This window comes from Lepidochelys kempii, chromosome 10 (assembly GCF_965140265.1).
Source record: "Lepidochelys kempii isolate rLepKem1 chromosome 10, rLepKem1.hap2, whole genome shotgun sequence".
NCBI lineage: Eukaryota > Metazoa > Chordata > Testudines > Cheloniidae > Lepidochelys > Lepidochelys kempii.
The window spans coordinates 36087892-36105579 of record NC_133265.1 but is presented as its reverse complement, the minus strand read 5'-3'; the positions used below and the strand labels follow the sequence as shown (position 1 = coordinate 36105579).

At 50.6% G+C, this 17688-nt stretch overlaps 1 protein-coding gene across 4 annotated transcripts in view; it reads left to right on the top strand.

Annotated features, from left to right (window-relative positions):
* The window catches only part of ABCA3 (ATP binding cassette subfamily A member 3), an 87892-nt gene that overhangs the window by 55438 nt on the left and 14766 nt on the right, over nucleotides 1-17688 (top strand). For all 4 annotated transcript variants that reach the window (XM_073362876.1, XM_073362874.1, XM_073362875.1 and 1 more), the window contains 11 exons: nucleotides 632-782; nucleotides 2284-2382; nucleotides 3413-3605; nucleotides 5655-5958; nucleotides 7312-7585; nucleotides 8807-9011; nucleotides 11065-11284; nucleotides 11593-11751; nucleotides 12783-12955; nucleotides 13859-13993; nucleotides 14898-15092. In XM_073362876.1, coding sequence (XP_073218977.1) covers nucleotides 632-782; nucleotides 2284-2382; nucleotides 3413-3605; nucleotides 5655-5958; nucleotides 7312-7585; nucleotides 8807-9011; nucleotides 11065-11284; nucleotides 11593-11751; nucleotides 12783-12955; nucleotides 13859-13993; nucleotides 14898-15092 — 2108 coding nt within the window. The remainder of the gene's footprint in view (nucleotides 1-631; nucleotides 783-2283; nucleotides 2383-3412; nucleotides 3606-5654; nucleotides 5959-7311; nucleotides 7586-8806; nucleotides 9012-11064; nucleotides 11285-11592; nucleotides 11752-12782; nucleotides 12956-13858; nucleotides 13994-14897; nucleotides 15093-17688) is intronic.

Sequence of the window (17688 nt, the reverse complement as noted above, 5' to 3'; positions counted from 1 at the left end):
TGTTCACTCACTCACTCCCCTGCCTGTTGCCGTTCTCTCTTTCGGAGATGTCATCTGCCCATATTCCTCATGGTGAGAACGTAGGTAAGTTCATGCAGGATAGGTTCATTGATGGCTATTCGCCAAGATGGTCAGGGACACGACTCATGCACCACGTGTCTCTAACTGCCAGAAGCTGGGGATGGATCACTTGATAATTGCCCTGCTCTGTTCGTTCCCTGTGAAGCACCTGGCTCCAACCACTGTCAGAAGATATGAATCTGGGCTAGATGGCCCATTGGTCTGACTCAGTCTGGCCGTTCTTATGCTCGTATGTTTTTAGAGAGACTGCAGACACCGTGAGGCTGGGAGGGTTTTCCACTCCTGCTGGTGCTGTGATTCCTGAGGGCCCCCCTCTAGATCAAAACTATCCACTAGTCCTTGGGGTCACGTCCACGAGCTCCCAGCTAAGGAGAGCAGGTGAGCCTCCCTTCAGATCCTGTCAAGGTGCCACCTTGCATTAGATTGTAGAGGTCCATGTAATGTGGCATTAGGTCAGGCCCTGTCTTCTCCTCAGCAGCAAGAGGCTAGGTATGCCCTGGAAGGAATTTCCTTTGTGACTGGTGCTTGTCTTTAACTGATCTTCCCCCAGGTGCCGGCTACCACATGGTGATGGTGAAGGAGCCGTACTGTAACCTAGGGGAGATCTCCCGCCTCATTTGTCAGTACGTGCCCAATGCCAGCCTGGAGAGCAATGCTGGGGCCGAGCTGTCCTTCATTCTGCCCACAGAGAGCACACACAGGTAACAGCTGCTCTCAGCAACTACCATAGCTGCCTTCACTGCTGTTTACATGGCTGTGGGGCCCAGATTTCTGGCACACAAACAAGGCCTGTCAGCAATTAGAGACCTAAACTATGCTGCACTGCTCAGTTATCCAGCAAGGTGTAGGAGGAAAGCTGGGCCAGTGGTTAGGGCACTAGCCTACAACATGGGAGCCTGGGTCCAAATCTTTGCCCCAGACTTCCTATGTGACCTTGGGCAAGTCCCTTAGCCTGGCTGGGCCGCAGGTCCTATCTGTACAATGGGGACAGTTGCTCTGCCCTGCCTCCCAGGATGCTGGTAGATACATTAAAGACTGTGAGTCCCCCACACGCTGTGGTGATGGGTGCCAGAGAGGTACCTAACATGGACAGAAATCCAGACTAAACTGGGCAAACTGCCAGTAGGAAAAGCAAAGCTATCAATTGAAGGGCTGCTTAGAGGAGCAATGTTGCCTGGTGGTTAAAGCACAGGATTATGACCCAGGAGACCTGGTTATAATGCTGATGCTGACTCCCTTTGGGACCTGGGGCATTCCCAACTACCAAACAGGGCTTCTGCCTGGACTGGCCAATGGCGTTCCTAGGATGGAGGGTCTCTGGTACATCCCAGCTATTGTATCTAGAGAAGACAGACCAGACTGCCTGAGTGGGGCATATAGGTCGCCCCTCAGTTGCACAGAAGAGAGACTGAGGAAGCAGCTTTGCTGCGTGACTCTGTGCTCAGTGCAGGAGCCCTCCGCCTCCATTTAGGCAAGGCTAGAGCAGTCCGGTTTTGGCACCGGAGTGCTCCTACTCCTGGGGGGAGATCCCCAGGCATGCTGTCACTAATGGGTAGTGGGGATCTATCGCTGGTGGGCTGCTTGGATTGTGAGCTCCTTGGGGCAGGGGCCATGTCGTCGCACAGTAGGGCTAGTCGCCGAGGGTGCAACAGGGATATAAACAGTTAATACAAATAGTTAATGCTGCTGATTAGCATTTCCACAGGGGCTTAGTGAAGCTGCAATGAGATGACAGTGCTCTTGGCAAACCACCCAGAGCTTCCATTGCAAGGCAGGTGGGTAAAGACTGAGCAGAAAAGCTGCTCTGGAGCCAAAGCGTCACTGAATGCAGGAGCTACACGATGGAACCCAGGCTCATTGGCTCATGCCAGCGCCTGGCCAGTGTCTGGGTGGTCTCTTTGCCCTTAGCTAACTTGATTCCCGTACAACCCTGTCTGCCTGAAATCCCGACACTGGGTATCTAGGGCGACAACACCTACTGGTGAACTGCTGTTCTACTCCATCTTGCTTCCCTTCACCCTCTGCTGGTCCATTAATTGAACAAGCTTGTCTCACATCAAGCCACGCAGAGGGCGCTGTCTGCCTGGCATCCTAATGAACAAGTGTGGCTGGCTACTGCCTGGCCTCTGCACAGGGAAACTGGGGAGCCGGCTTCTAGCAAGGGCCAGAATATAGCTTCTAACTCCATCCCTGTCCTGGCAGGTTTGAGGCACTGTTCACAGAGCTGGAGCAGAAACGGGAGGAGTTGGGGATCGCTAGCTATGGTGCATCTGTCACCACTATGGAAGAGGTCTTCCTCAGGTGGGTATCACGCGATGAGCCGTTTGGACAGCCAGCGGGGAAGGCTTGCACCCCCACTTACTAAAGGTGGTGTCTCCGAATACGAGCCCCAGCAGTAATATCCGTTTCAATGCAGTGACATGACGAGTGAACCCAATCCCCTTCCTTATCCTCTCAGGAAAGGTTTCCAGATCTGAGTCTTGCAGTGGGGCTCTGAGATCAGAATAGCTTGTGCGAGGTGGACGTGTAAAACCTGTACTGAGAGTAAGGACACTCTAGGCACCTCTAAGGAAACAACTGAGCCCTCCTGGGGTGTCTGGGCTTCATGCGTCTCTTACACGACTGATCACTGAGATTTAGTGTAGCCCTGACTCCTATTGTTCATAGTCAGTCACGGAAGTCCAGAAAGGACTCGGCTGATCCCCAGTCATTCCGGCAATTACTCCAGTATCCTTGCACTCAATTTTATACATTTTTCACCTCTGTATGAGTCATTAACAGTGTTTGAACCCTGCCAGCCCTCAGATCCACAGCACAGACCTCTTCCACTTCAACTATGTGTCACTGGTGGTAAACCCAAGTCAAGGTACTGTTTAGGGCACTGTGAAGTTGGATTGGGAGGCTCTCTTGAAATGCCACTTGAGTCATCACGTGATTGGCCAAAGCCGCCAAATCTGTCGTCTTGGATTTAAAAAAAATCCAAGCAGCGTTCACGAGAGCCCCCTGGAGCTCCTGGACCAACATTTTCACAGTAAAAAGCTTTCCACGAACCCTCCTCCTCATGGCTGAACTGGGAATGAATAGCTGAGAGAAGAATACAGGGTGGGGGAATGAGTCGATCCGGCAAAAGTCTGAATAAACGTAGGCTGAGAAAGGGCCTGTGGACTGGAGTTCAGCTTGTCCGTTTACAACCCTGCATGGTTGTGTGGGCTCAGGCTGATCTGTAGTGCAAGTTGTTAGCACTGATCCATGAGTCTCCTTTGTTTAACGTAGCAGCATGAAATTCAGTTCTCTGCCTGACTTCCATTGGCTGCTTTTCCTTCTGTTTCAGGGTTGGCAAGCTGGTGGACTCCAGCATGGATATCCAAGCCATCCAACTCCCTGCCCTGCAGTACCAGCACGAGAGGCGGTCCAACGACTGGGCCATGGATGACTCCAGCAGCCTGAGTGGAATGACTGACATGACTGATGATAGTGGGGCTCTGATCACGGAGGATTGCTCCAGTATCAAACTGAACACGGGGGTGAGTGCTCTGTCGGGAATATCCGGGCATAGGGAAGGCTAGAGTGCGTCTCCACTGGCTTGGTTGGGGTCTGGAGGAAATCAAGACAGAGCCAGATTTAGAGGTGAGTCTGAGAGTAATTTACACATTGAGGGGGGAAGGAAGAAGGTGTAAGTTACATCCCAAGTTGCTTAAATCCCTCGAAATCTAGCCCTTCTCTGAATTTGGCCCTAGGAGTCTTGGGCCACATAGCAGCATATGGTGCTTTTCCCTATTAATAAGAATAATTTAAAAGCACTTCACTAAACCCTTCCGCAAGAGGTTCTCAAATCACTTCACTAACGTTAACTGACTCACTCTACAGAAATTGAACTGTCCTATTGAGACAAAGACGCAAGATGGGGCAGGTAGTATCTTTTATTGGACCAACTTTTGTTGGTGAAAGAGACATGCTTTCCAGCTACACCGGGCTCCTCTTCAGGTCTGGGAAAGGGAATCCGTGTCACAGCTAAATGCAAGGGGGAACAGGTTATTAAGCTTAGTAAGGAGTTAACACATGTTGCAGGAGATCATTCAAGATGAAGTGGGCATTTAACAAACACTGCAGTCATAAGGCAAAGCAGTGTTAGTGTGTTACAGGTTGTTGTAATGAGACATACAACCAGTGTCTCTATTGAGTCCATGATTTTTGGTATCTAGCAAAGTTATGAATTTAAGCTCCCAGGGGTGTCTGTCAAAGGTGTGGTGCATATTTTCTTGGAGCGGCCAGATGTGGAGCGATTGCTTTTTGAAGTGTCCTCCCATGGTTGATAGTGTTTTTGTCTTTTGTCATTTTTCTGTGCAAGTTCATTCAAGAGCACAGTGATTGGCTGGCTTCACCCATGTAGCTGTGAGGCAGGTCAGTATTGGATCCCTATTTTACATATAGGGAAACTGAGGCACAGAGCGGTGAAGTGACTTGCCCAAGCTTACACAGTGAGTGAGTGACCGAGTCAGGAATTAAAACCCAGGAGTCCTGATTCTAGTCCCATCCTCTGACTCTAGATTCCCACTGCTTCTGATTTCAAATGCCCAGAATTGCAATCTGAGCTGTGTCTTGGTCGCTCTCTTTCTGAAACCCCTCTTATTTGACCGGCACTAGTTGCTGTGCCAGGGTTGAGGTGTATAGGAGAAGAGGTAGAATTCCTCCACAGCAAAATCACTGGATCGTGTGCATCTTAAGCCTTTAACTGGGAAGTACAAGAATGCCTGTCTCCTTTTGAGATGTCCTGGTCTTACTCTTCTCAATGTTTAACACTGAATATTTCCAGCACTATAAAGACGGATTTCCTCTCTCTGGTGTCTTTCCTCTGCTAGATGGATTTTGTGCATTCAATGAGGGAATAGCCACTGCAGCCCTTTTAAAAGTGCATTAGATCTAGAGGAGAAACAATGTCTGTTATTGGATCAGCTGCTGTTGGGTAGAAGGGACAAGCTGTCTTGGGCCCCCCAACACAGCTACAACAACACTGCAAAGTTTATGTTTTAAAGGGTCACTTCCGACTGAAAGAGATGCAGATTATCTAATCTTTTCCCTGCTGTTGTTCCAAGTAGCACGCCTACGCCTAGCACTGAAGGAGATTAGTGGACACAATCTTTCTCTCGCTTTGTGCAGATGCAGCAGCACCCTGTGTGATCACATTCTCTTGTTGCTCTGTGTGTCTATTTCACTAAGCCACAGGGGAGAAGAGAAAAAAGTAAGACAAGGTGGTTGTAAAACCACAAAAACTGGCTGGGGCCTTGGGAGCAGGAGCTACTCTTCTGAAAACGGATCGGATCTCAAGCTGACAGTGGCCTGTTGTTAGTTGCAGATTGTTGACCTTGCCATCAGAAGTCAAGTTGTTAATCCCTCATAATCTCCTGGTGGGCTTTGCTGGAAGCCAGCATCGCTAGTGGGAGCTCTGATGTTAGTCCAGTTAGCATTGTCTGGGTCAGGAAGGGCCCAGCAGGGATGGGGTTTAGCATGCTTGTCCTGCTAGGATGTCTGCTGGTGTCCAATTAAAACCTCACCTCCCCTCTCTCCCCTCTCAGTTCTACCTGTGCTGCCAGCAGTTCTATGCCATGTTCGTGAAGAGGGCAGTGTACAGTTGGCGCAACTGGAAGATGGTGGTAGCGCAGTTCCTGGTGCCTCTGATTTTCACAACCCTTGCTCTGGTTGTTGCCAAGACCTTCCCCGGGCCACGAGATTCTGCGCTGCTCAGGCTGACGCTGGACCCGTATGGCAAGACTGTCGTGCCTTTCTCTGTCTCTGAGGCATCCAGGATCTCCCCAAGGCTGGCGGAACAGTTTGCAGTGCTACTGGATGCTCAGGGCCAAGTGCCCCAGGAGGTGCCAGGTAGGTCAGGCCAGGGGTGGGGCTGCTACTCTGGAGGGGTCAGACAGCATCAGGCCATATCTGTAAGAGCTGCTGGTTGCCTGGTCCGAAGATCGGGAGTAGCTAGAATAACTGAGCAGGATCAATGTGATGCAGCCAACAGACACCGGGGAAGTGAGATTCCAGCCTCGCTGGATCCTGAACAGCTTGGGTAATGCAGTACATAGGTTATTTCTGATCCTGACCTGTTAGACCATTTCGCTAAGCAGGCATGCTAAAGACAGAGCTCCACCTTAACCTCCCAGTTTCCACCTGCCTTTCAATCTGGGCACTTCTGGTAGCTAATTCTTTCTATGGAGGGTAACAAAAGATTTCTCCAGTAGCTCAGAACTCCGTTGTGGGCTCAGTATTTACTGGCTTTGTTTTTAATATAAGGTGTGCGTATTAATGCTCATTAAATGTATCCAGATCTGCATATAGCCTGCTATTGTCTCCATGTTATTTCTCAGGGTAGGCTATGTTGGCTCTTAGCTAGCCTCTGCAGTCTGTAAAACAAGTAGATGTTTGCAGATGCATCAGTGTTTCCTCATGTAGACCAGAACAGGGGGTTAAACTTAATTCAGCTTTCCCAGACTCTGCGTGCGTTTATTTAATTTAAAAATATGTTGGCTTTCAGAGCGCTGTGTTAAACACAAGCACATCTTGCTTCTAAATGAGGAAATCTGGATTTATAGGAAGGCCTGGAATTGCTGTACAGGCTTTCCTATAAACAGCTCTCTTTGAATAACCCTTCTCCAAATGTGTTAGGTTTGGTCCTTGTGGGCCTGTCTGTCTGTCTCTGACATGCTTGCACTACTGGTAGACTTGCTATTCTGTTTCTTCCGTTACATTAAATAACGGCCTGTAGGTTCATCCCTTAGCAAGAACTCTGGATGGTGTGACCTCTTTTGACTTCTCTCAACAGAGACATACTAGCAGTATCTATGCTCCCTTCAAAGGGCATTTCCGTTTTATACTAAGCAAGCTGCCTATCACTGATCAGATCTATCAGTTGCCTGTCATGTGTGTCCTATCCAAACCCTGGGGATTTGCAGAGCCATGCAGCATGTTCTGAGGTTTGCCTAAAATGAAGTTGAATTAAAACACCACCAACACAAACCTAAGACCCACCCGCCTCTATAGCATGCGATTTCTTTCAGCCTTGCACCTAATTCCCCCATCAGGCTGTATTAGAGCTGGACTCTGAGGTGTGGAGCCTCCCCTGCTCCCGTTGACTTCTGGTGGAGTGTAGTTGCCTGGTATCTCTTATGCTCAGGCCCTGGTGTGCATTGCTGGGGTCCGTTTGTAATGGTGAAGTGGGTGTGCCTGGCACAGGTGACCTGGACGAGTACCTGATCTCCCGAGCGGTGGAGGAGGGCGGAACTTTCAACGAACGCTACATCGCAGCTGCTTCCTTCGGAGAGGTCAAAAACCGCACGGTGATCACGGCGCTGTTCAACAACCAGGCGTATCATGCCTCCGCCACTGCACTGATGCTGGCAGACAACGCCCTGTTCCGGCTGCTGGCTGGACCCAATGCTTCCATCACTGTCACCAACTATCCCCAGCCCCGGAACATCACCGAGACGGCGAAGGACCAACTCATGGAGTACATTCAGCTTCCTTACTGCTTGCTTTCATGCCAGGGGTTAGGGGCCCAGATCTGCAGCTGGAGTGAATAGGCCTAGTTCCATCCATTCCAATGAAGCCACGCTAACTTGCACCAGCGGAGGGTCCCGCGCAGAGTTTCCCAAGGCTGAACAAAGCTGGGAGTATTATCTCAGGCAAGAGCACAGGCCTGGGAGTCAGGGTATCAGGGCACTGTTTGAAGTCTGTTGTGCTACAGACTTGCTGCGTGACCTCGCCCAAGGTCACGTAAACCCAAATAGGCAAAAGTGGGTGTCTCAGTGGCTGAGTCTGTCTCTAGACACCCAGAGCCTGGTTTTCGGAGGTGCTGAGGGCCCAGGATCCCAGCTGTGGATGATAGAGCTGATGAACACCTTGGGAAGTCAGGCTGTAGGTGTCTAAAGGCAAGTACTTGACAACGGAGATGCCCGCTTTCAGCCAAGCAGTACCACGTTTGTCTGTGCCTTGACTCCCCTCTCTTCCCAGAGAATCATGCTGCTGATCTCACAAGGGAGTGTTCGGGTTAGTTGATGGTTGCCAGGTGCTCTGAGAGCCGTGGGTGGAGACGCTGGGTTACTACTGTAGTGCTTGTTCATTTTTATTTCACTTAGGTCTTGGGCATGGGTTTGGCTTCCTTGAGCTGAGCCTGGGGTGGACAAGGGCTGCTCGAGCTCTGCTGGCACCTCGGCACACCATGCTTTTCCAGCCCTGGTCTCCTCTCCACAGCCTAAGCAGCCTGCCATTGAGGCTGAATTGTATGATGCATAAAGGTCCAGCCAGGGGTGAACTGCTGCGGCCCAATTCTGAGTAGTGCACAGTGTCTGCAGTTCTTACTGAAGTCGATGGGAGTTGCAGGTGCTCAGCACCGCTCAGGATTTGCCCTTTGGTGCAGCAAATGCTGAACACATTACACCAGGAACGTCTCCCGGAGATGCCCATCCGCTCTCCAGGCTGGAGCACTGGTCTCAGAGCTGCCTAGAGTGACTGGGAGGGAGCCCAGGGGTGGGTCTGGAAGATGGTCAGGACCCATCTGGCATTATGAGAATCCATGCTGGGGGAGGGGATAGCAATAGGCCATACAGCCGCAGTAGCTCAAGCCACCAGCTTGGTCTGCGTGCAGCCTACAGCAGCATGAGTTAAAATGCTCGATATTGCTCTGATGGGATTTTCCCCCTGCTAACCAGTTGCTTTAATGTTCCCTTAGAGGCCAGACTGGGTTCGCCATTGCTATTAACTTGCTCTATGGGATGGCTTCCTTGTCCAGCACCTTCGCGCTCCTGCTGGTCAGCGAGAGAGCCATCAAGGCCAAGCACGTGCAGTTTGTCAGCGGGGTCTACGTGGCCAATTTTTGGCTCTCGGCCCTGCTTTGGGACCTCATCAACTTCCTCATTCCCTGTGCGCTGATGCTGGTGAGTCACCACTGTCATGTCCCTGGTTTAGAATCATAGTAATGTAGAGCTGGCAGGGACCTCGAGAGGTCATCTAGTCCAGCCCCCTGCACTGAGGCCGGACCAAGTCAACCTAGACCAGCCCTGACAGGTGTTTGTCCAGCTGCTCTTAAAAACCTCCCTTGATGGGAATTCCACAACCTCCCTTCGAAGCTTATTCCAGAGCTTAACTGCCTTTGTAGTCAGAAAGTTTTTCCTAATAGCTAACCTAAATCTCCTTAGCTGCAGATTAAGCCCACTGGTTCTTCTACCTTCAGTGGACTGGAGAACAACTGATCACCTTCCTCTTTTTATAACACCCCTTAACGGATATGAAGATTGTTATCGGGTGTCTCCCTCTCCCCCGCCCCACCACCTTCTTTTCCTCTTAAGACTAAATGTGCCCAGATTAACTTTTTCTCACAGGTCATGGTTTCTAAACCTTTTATTATTTTTGTGTTGCTCTCCTCTGGACACTCTCCAGTTTGTCCCCATCTTTCCTAAAGTGTGGGGTGCCTAGTACTGGACACAGAACTCCAGCTGAGGCCTCACCAGTGCCACACAGAGCAGGACCATTACCTCCTGTGTCGTACATACAATACTCCTGTTAAGGCTCCCCAGAATGATATTCACCTTTTTCACACCTACATCACCTGGTTGACTTATATTCAGTTTGTGATCCACTCTAACCCCCAGATCCTTTCCAGAAGTGCTGCTGCCTAACCAGTGATTCCCCATTTTGTAGCTGTGCATTTGATTTTTCCTTCATAAGTGAAGTACTTTGCACTTGACTTGATTGACTTTCATCTTGTTGATTTCAGACTAATTCTGCAGTTCTCAAGGTCATTTTGAATTCTAATCTTGGCCTCCAAAGGGCTAGCAACCACATCCACCTTGGTGTCATCTGTGGATCTTATAAGCATCCCCTCCACTCCATTATCCAAACCATTAATGAAAGTATTGAATAGTACCAGACCCATGATTGACCCCTGTGATACCCCACTAGCAACATGCTCCCAGTTTGACAGCGAACCATTGATACAGTCTTTCAACCCCTTGTGCACCTATCTTACAGCAATTTCATGTACGCCACATTTCCCTGATTTGCTTATGAGAATGTCAAAAGCCTAACTAAAATCAAGATATATCATGTCTACTGCTTCTCCCCCCTGTTTTCACTAGGCCAGTAATTTTGTCAACTCCCACACATCTCCTATCATCGGGGCCATCTTATTACAGTAATAGGCAAAGCAGGGCTGAAGGTGGCTCCCGAATGGCCAGAAGCTGTAGGAGATGCTGATGTGGCCAATCCAGTTGGGCTGTACCATGTCATGTAGCTCAGGGGTGTGGTATGGGCAGCCCTCCCTGGCCAGCTCTTGATGGCCCATTTGCCATGGACTCCTTGAGCCTCTTCATGAGGGATGCGAACTGGTGGCTTGCATGAACTGGTGATGAGACCTGGATCCACTGGCCTGATGTGTCTCAGCCTGCCTTTGTGACCTTGAGCAAGTTACTGATCTGCCCGGTCACTCAGTTCCCCATCCGTAAAATGGGGATAATATTTCTCTGTCTCTCCAGGGGTTGAGGATAAATTCACTGATGTTTCCGAGATGCTCAGATGTGTACATGGTGCCCAGTGTTGTAGTCTGGGGATAGATAGAATGGGACCATCCCAGCTGGATCCGTTATTGTCTCGATTACTATAAAGGACCAAAAGGAAAAACTGCATCTCTGGCCTACAGAAATCCTGCTGGAAAGACTTGTGGTGGTGGTGAAGTGTAAACAGTGTTGCTTTACTCCCGGTATCACGATCTATGGCTTCTTCTAGAAGGAGAATGTTGTCATACCTTGGTGGGAGCTGGTGGGGTTGTGTGGAGCGGGGCGCTCCATGAGACAGCTGACTCTGCCCAGGCCCCGGGGGGAGCTGGCAGTGTGTGTGAAGAGTTAGCTAACAGCTTAACAATCCTGCCATCTGGCCTGTTCAGATGGAGGCTCTAGGAGTCGTGCTGGTTCTCCTTTCAATGTCGTCTCTAAGGTGATATTCCAAGCCTTCGATGTGAAAGCTTTCACCCAGGACAGCCACCTCGTCGATGTGATGCTGATCTTCCTGCTCTACGGCTGGGCCATCATCCCCCTCATGTACCTTCTCAGCTTCTTCTTTTCAGCGGCAGCTACAGCCTACACGCGCCTCACCATCTTCAACATCTTCTCTGGCACGACCACCTTCCTCACGGTCACGATCATGAGCATTCCAGGTAAAGGGGCTGCCCGCTGCCCTCCTGACAGAATCCCCCCACCCCCAGCCACCCCCCTGGTAAGAACGCTGAGATGATTTGGCCTCCAGTGGAAAGAGGTTTTCCTCAGTTCCTTTGCTGGGGGAGCCTACAGTGCTAATTGCGAGCAGGGAAATCTCTGCAGATTCATCCCTTCTGCCATGCACCGTGGTGCCAATTCATTTTCCCTCCTAGCTTTGTAAACTCTGAAGTTTTGGCGCTGTGTTTTCTTGGAGAAACAGCAGGTTCCATCATTGAAGTCCGCCCTGCTGATCTTGTTTCTCTTTCAGAGCTGGGCCTCATGGACCTGTCCAAAACCCTGGATAAAATCTTCCTGATTTTGCCCAACTACTGCTTGGGCCAGTGCATCAGTGACTTTTACCAGAACTACGAGTTCATTCAGTTTTGCACCTCTTCCATTGAAGCCAACATCATCTGCAAAGCATTCAGTGAGTGTCCCAGTTGCTCCCTGCTCAGCTTGCCAGCCCACAACTGTCCAGCATCCCTACGCACCTTGAAGTAAGATGGCACGCGCAGGTGTCCATAGCAGACTTTTCTGAGAGGTGTTGGGTGTTAGGGGGAGAGAAAGGAACATTGCTGACATTTGAGGGAATTTGGATTACAAATGCTGCTCACCCCTCTGTATCATTTGGTGCTATTGAGTGCCTTCATGGTGCAATTGTATTCCTGAGGCTCTGCTCCATCTGGGGAAACTAGTGCAAATTGACAAGTGGAATTATATTTATTGACTTGGCATTTGGGCTCCTGGGGAGCTGGAGAGCCGATTAGAACCTTCATGGTCACCCAGAGCCATGGTATTGATGGGCCAAGACAGAAGAGTTCACGGGGGGGATCTTGGAGAGAGGTGAAAAATACTTGAAAGCTTACTGGTGTTTGGTCCCTGACGTGTGAACGCACAACAAGGGCGAATCTCTGCCTCCTTGTTTCTCTGGGGCTGGCAGGCCTGGCTTCTGCAGTTAGTGCTCCTTCAGGACACCTTAGCGTGGGAAATCTGTGGTTCCAGCACCTTGGGGTTCCACTCCTGCCCTTGGATGGTGGAGCTGAGAAGTCTGTTTGGAAAGCAAGAAATGAGGAGATGGTTAAAGGCTAATGGGGAGGGGGAAGGGCACAGTGGGGTTTCGGCATTAGCCTTTTACCTCGGAGGAACTAGGTTAAACTCTGGACAAAGAGTGAAGAATCCAGTGGTCTTTATGTGAGTCCTCATGGGCATCTTTCTGCATCACCAGATCCTTACCAGTTTGCATTCCCTGACTGACGGGGTGTGGCACGGAGGAGGGGCAGTGGCCTAGCTGCGGGGGACGCCCTAGCTAGGGGGAGTGGCAGGTTTGGGGGGGGGCACTGGCCGAGCTGTGCAGGGGGGAAGCCCCGGCTGTATTCACTCTGAAAACATAAAAGGGAGAATCCTCTCCTCCCACCCAAGGGCAGAATGACTCATCTCTGATTTCCCCCCCCCTTCCAGATATCAGTTACCAGATGAATTACTTCTCATGGGAGACTCCAGGGATTGGGCAATATCTGACTTCCATGAGTGTCCAGGGAACCGCCTTCCTCCTCCTCCTCTTCCTTATTGAAACTAACCTCCTCTGGAGACTGAGGACCTTCATCTGCAGCATCAGTAGGAGGCGGAAATGGGTGAGCTGTTGACTGAGCATTGTAGTTTCAGGTCTCCTCTATCCCCCACCTTCGTTCTTCATGGTCTGTGCCCTTTTCTTGACTCATACCAGCAACTGCCCTGCTCATGGTCCCCTCTGCCAGGTTTGGCTACTGTGCGTGTGCCCCTGGGCACAAGCCTGTGCAGCAGGAAGTCTGCCAGGCCCAGTGTTGCAGGGGGTACATGTATGCTTGCGATCCTGTAGAGACTCTGCTGATCGGCTCTGCTGATGTCAGGGAAGTGACACTGGTGTAAATGGGAATCGGGCCCGTTGGCTCTTGGGGTGATGATACAAACTGGAGTTGCACCCAAAGCGCTCAGTTCGGATCTGGTCCTGATTGTCCCCGAGCATCTGGGACCATTGGGATTGGGGGATATGCGTTCAGTTCAGGGGCATTTGCATCAGTCTGGTGTAAGGAAAGCCCCCCAGAGTATGACTTAGAAAGAAAGCCAAATCTCAACAGAGTACGAGGCCTGTGAGAGGTGTAGTCATTGTGTCGGAGCCACAGACTACCTGCTCTTTGCTCTAAATCCCATCTTCTTGCTGACTAAGAGCAGGAGTAATCTGGGGTGACTTCTCCAGCCCTGGCTAAACTGCTCACAGCACTGGTCTGTCCTTCTCTGAGCATGGGGGTTTCTTTCCATCCCCCACCCCCCCGACCAGGGCTGTGTCAGGCGTGGTGCAGAGCAGAGAATTGTTCCTAGAGTCAACTAGGCTGAAGGGTCAACCGGGTGGGGGGATCAATCCTCAGGTTGGCTGGGGGGAGGATCCATCCAGGGTGTATCGGAACATTGCATTTCTCCGTGTTGGGGGCTTGCCCACCGTCAGCCCAAGGCAGCCCGCCTGCCCCTGCCAGTAACTCCCTCTGGTTCCACCGGCATAGGCAATGCTGCTGAACAGGATCCCTGTGCTGCCAGAAGACAGGGATGTGGCAGATGAGAGAAAGAAAGTTTTGGAGTCCCCGCCAGAGCTGCTGTCATCGCTGAGCAGCCCGTTGGTCATCAAGGAGCTCACCAAGGTGAGCTGGAGCCCAGGCACCTTGCAGATCTGATCCCTACAGGGGTCCCAGGTTAAAGGGGATGGACACGGATGGTTTGTGCCATTGCAGCTCTAGCAGGGGTGTTGCGGGTCTGAATTTCAAGGAGCTCTAGCAAAGCCGTGCGGGGGAGCGTTTGCACAGCAGCAAAATCAGACCTTTCCTCCCGCAGTATCCCCAGCAACTTGGCACAAATGCCAAGTTCCACAATGCCACTCACCAGGGTGAAGGTGGCCATGCTGACCACGCCCTGCTGGGCACGCTGGGGTGAAAGAGTGCAGCCGTTAGTCCTTGGAGCGTCCTGTTGGCTTGTCCATGGGGAGGCATTGACTGCAAAGTGCCCAAGGAAAGCCCTGGGCTTCGGTGGATGTGGAGTGAGGCGCCCATGCTCGTCATTTCCCTGGGTGCTTGGATAAACACCTGTCAGGAATGGTCTAGATAATACTTAGTCCTGCCATGAGTGCAGGGGACTGGACTAGATGACCTCTCGAGGTCCCGTCCAGTCTTATGATTCTGTGATCCTGAGCACTGCATGGTAAGGCCCTGCACACTGGCTGCCATGAGACAGGGGCCTGAGCCCCATCGCTGCTCACACTCAGGATGCCAAATGCCCACATTATGGTCAGCTTCCCTTGTCACACTGGGCACAGCTGTGGTGGGCAGGGGTGGGTGGTGGGGATCTAATTCTGTGTTCTCAGCCCTGCGTCAGGTCAAGGGCTTGGATTTCATTTGTCGCAAGGCTCTTGGGGTCCCCTTCTGAGCCCTGTCCCTGAGCATCCTCTGTGGAGCCCAGCACCCAGTCAGGAAGCAGTGGTAGTGCATCTGTGGCAGACAGAAGCAGCCCAGGCTCCCTGTGACTGCGTGCTGGCTCTCTGCGTTCTCCCAGGTGTATAACAGCAGTGAGTCCCTGCTAGCTGTGGACAGAATCTCTCTGGCGGTCAACAAAGGGGAGTGCTTCGGCCTGCTGGGCTTCAATGGAGCTGGCAAAACCACCACCTTCAAAATGCTAACGGGCGACGAGAGCATCACCTCGGGGGATGCCTACGTGGACGGCCACAGCATTCTGGCCAACATCAAAAAGGTACCGAACGCCAGCGAGTGAAGGGGCAAGGCTGAGGTCTGGGCGCCACCCATGGTGGGCACTGCTGGAGGGGCAGGGCGGGGAGCAGCCTTGCTTCTGCACCCTGTGTTTGATTCTCAAAGCGCATGATGCTGCTTCTGGCTCTGTGCGTGTGGTTAGCGGCTGTCTGTCTAGTACGTGGAAGGGCCAAAGAAGGATTTGGGGGTGCTGCGCTGTAGGCTGTTGTAATAATGATCCCAAGAATGCAGAGAGCCAGCTGCTTTCTTGTCCAGCCAGCCTGCTCCACTGACTGAAATTTGGTTACTTGGCACACTGGCCCCCTTTGCTGTAACGGCAGAGATCAAACAAGTTCAACACTTGGATAACTTCAGTCACTCTTTGAAGCACACACAGTACTCAAAGTGGATTAAGCTACCCAGCATGAGATGGGCTGCTAAAAACAAGCATGCAAATTAGGGCTTGTCATGAAGACTTAGTGCATGGCAAGCCAAGGTGTAAATCGACAGCGCACTAACTGGCCAGGTGAACAAAAGTTCCATGGTGCACTCTGACGACAGTAACTTATCCCTGCTGGCAATCACAGCTGTTCCCAGCCTTTGGAGAGAAACCAAGCGCAGATGCTGGCCTGCCTAGGCAGTCTGGCTTTCTGGGAATATTGCTGCAGAGGGTGGAACTGTGCAGCCTAGGAAAGCCCCAGTCTGGCAGGAGAGAGACGTAGGTCCCCGCCCAAGAGAGGTGATGGCTGAGGAGCTGGTTCCCTTGGTTGACCACAGTGGGAATACCTGTGCCGTTGGTCTGCACCATGACAGATCTGGTGGCAGGCAGCGTGTGGGATCTGTAATGGTGTGAATTGTCAGCAGTTACAAGTTCTCACGCAGCTCATTTTTCTTAAGGTGAGAGAAAACCAAATCAAACAATAAAAACCTACACGCCTGCTAGTGGTCTCACCAGGGATCACCCCGTCTTCAGCAGGGCTCTGGCAGGAGTCAGCCTTTCACACCCCTCCAGAGGGTTTTCTGGGGGGTACAAGTTCGTAACAGCCTTTGCTCTGACACAGAACAGTGACCTGGTCAGGTCATCTATTTCATTACACGTGTCTGGCCTTTGATGTTGTCAAGGTTACTTCCCCACTCTGAACTCTTGGGTACAGATGTGGGGACCTGCATGAAAGACCCCCTAAGCTTATTCTTACCAGCTTAGGTTAAAAACTTCCCCAAGGTACAAACTTTGCCTTGTCCTTGAACCGTATGCTGCCACCACCAAGTGTTTTAAACAAAGAACAGGGGAAGAGCTCACTTGGAGACGTCTTCCCCCAAAATATCACCTCAAGCCCTACACACCCCTTTCCTGGGAAAGGCTTGATAAGAATCCTCGCCAATTTGTACGGGTGAACACAGACCCAAACCCTTGGATCTAAAGAACAATGAAAAATCAATCCGGTTCTTAAAAGAAGAATTTTAATTAAAAGAACCACTTCTGTAAAATCAGGATGGTAAATACCTTACAGGGTAATCAGATTCTAAACATAGAGAATCCCTCTAGGCAAAACCTTAAGTTACAAAAAGACACAAAAACAGGAATATACATTCCATCCAGGACAGCTTATTTCACCAGCCACTAAACGAAAGGAAATCTAATGCATTTCTAGCTAGATTGCTTACTAACTTAACAGGAGTTGTAAGGCTGCATTCCTGATCTGTTCCCTGCAAAAGCATCACACAGACAGAGAAACCCTTTGTTCCCCCCCCTCCAGCTTTTAAAGTATCTTGTCCCCTCATTGGTCATTTTGGGTCAGATGCCAGCGAGGTTATCTTAGCTTCTTAACCCTTTACAGGTGAAAGGGTTTAGCTTCTGGCCAGGAGGGATTTTATAGCACTGTATACAGAAAGGTGGTTACCCTTCCCTTTATATTTATGACAGATGTCCAGTTTGTGGGAACAGAGGATCAGCAGGCAAAGGCCCTCTCCTCAGGGCGGAGCTCCCAAAGGCTGTGCTCTGGCATTACCAGAGGTGGGGAATTTGCATTCCCCTCCCCCTAGACCTCCCAGGAAATCCACGTCAAAAGTCCATTCTCTTCTGGCATGTTGTTCATTGTAGTCCTTATGTCCTCCAATCAGGCCTTACATCCCATCTCCCCCTCAAGGGTACAGACAGTCCTGGCCCACAATAATCAATAAACTGCATTTAGTGCAATGGATCCCAAGTTACCTGAAAAACCTTGCTGAATTAAGTTCAAGGGTACTACAGGAAGTTGCCATATCTGTCACAATTTCTATTTAAAAGAATGGTGGGTACTCAATGGAGTTGTAAGGCAACAACACATTCAATAAACCTAGTTACAGGAAATGTTTCACGTAATGTATAATTAGCTGGTTGAACTCATTGCTACACAATGAGATTTTAGCATGATTCAAACAAGTATTAGACCTTTTATGGCTAATGAGAACATCTGCAGTTAGATTCAAGAGGGTTAAAATTATTCAGAAGGGATCGAAGCCCTGATACCTTATGGGACAACGTAGTTACTAACTGATGGGGAATCGATGAGAAACACCCCTATGGGTAGGCTGTTCCATCATGTTTCTTTACCTTCCTC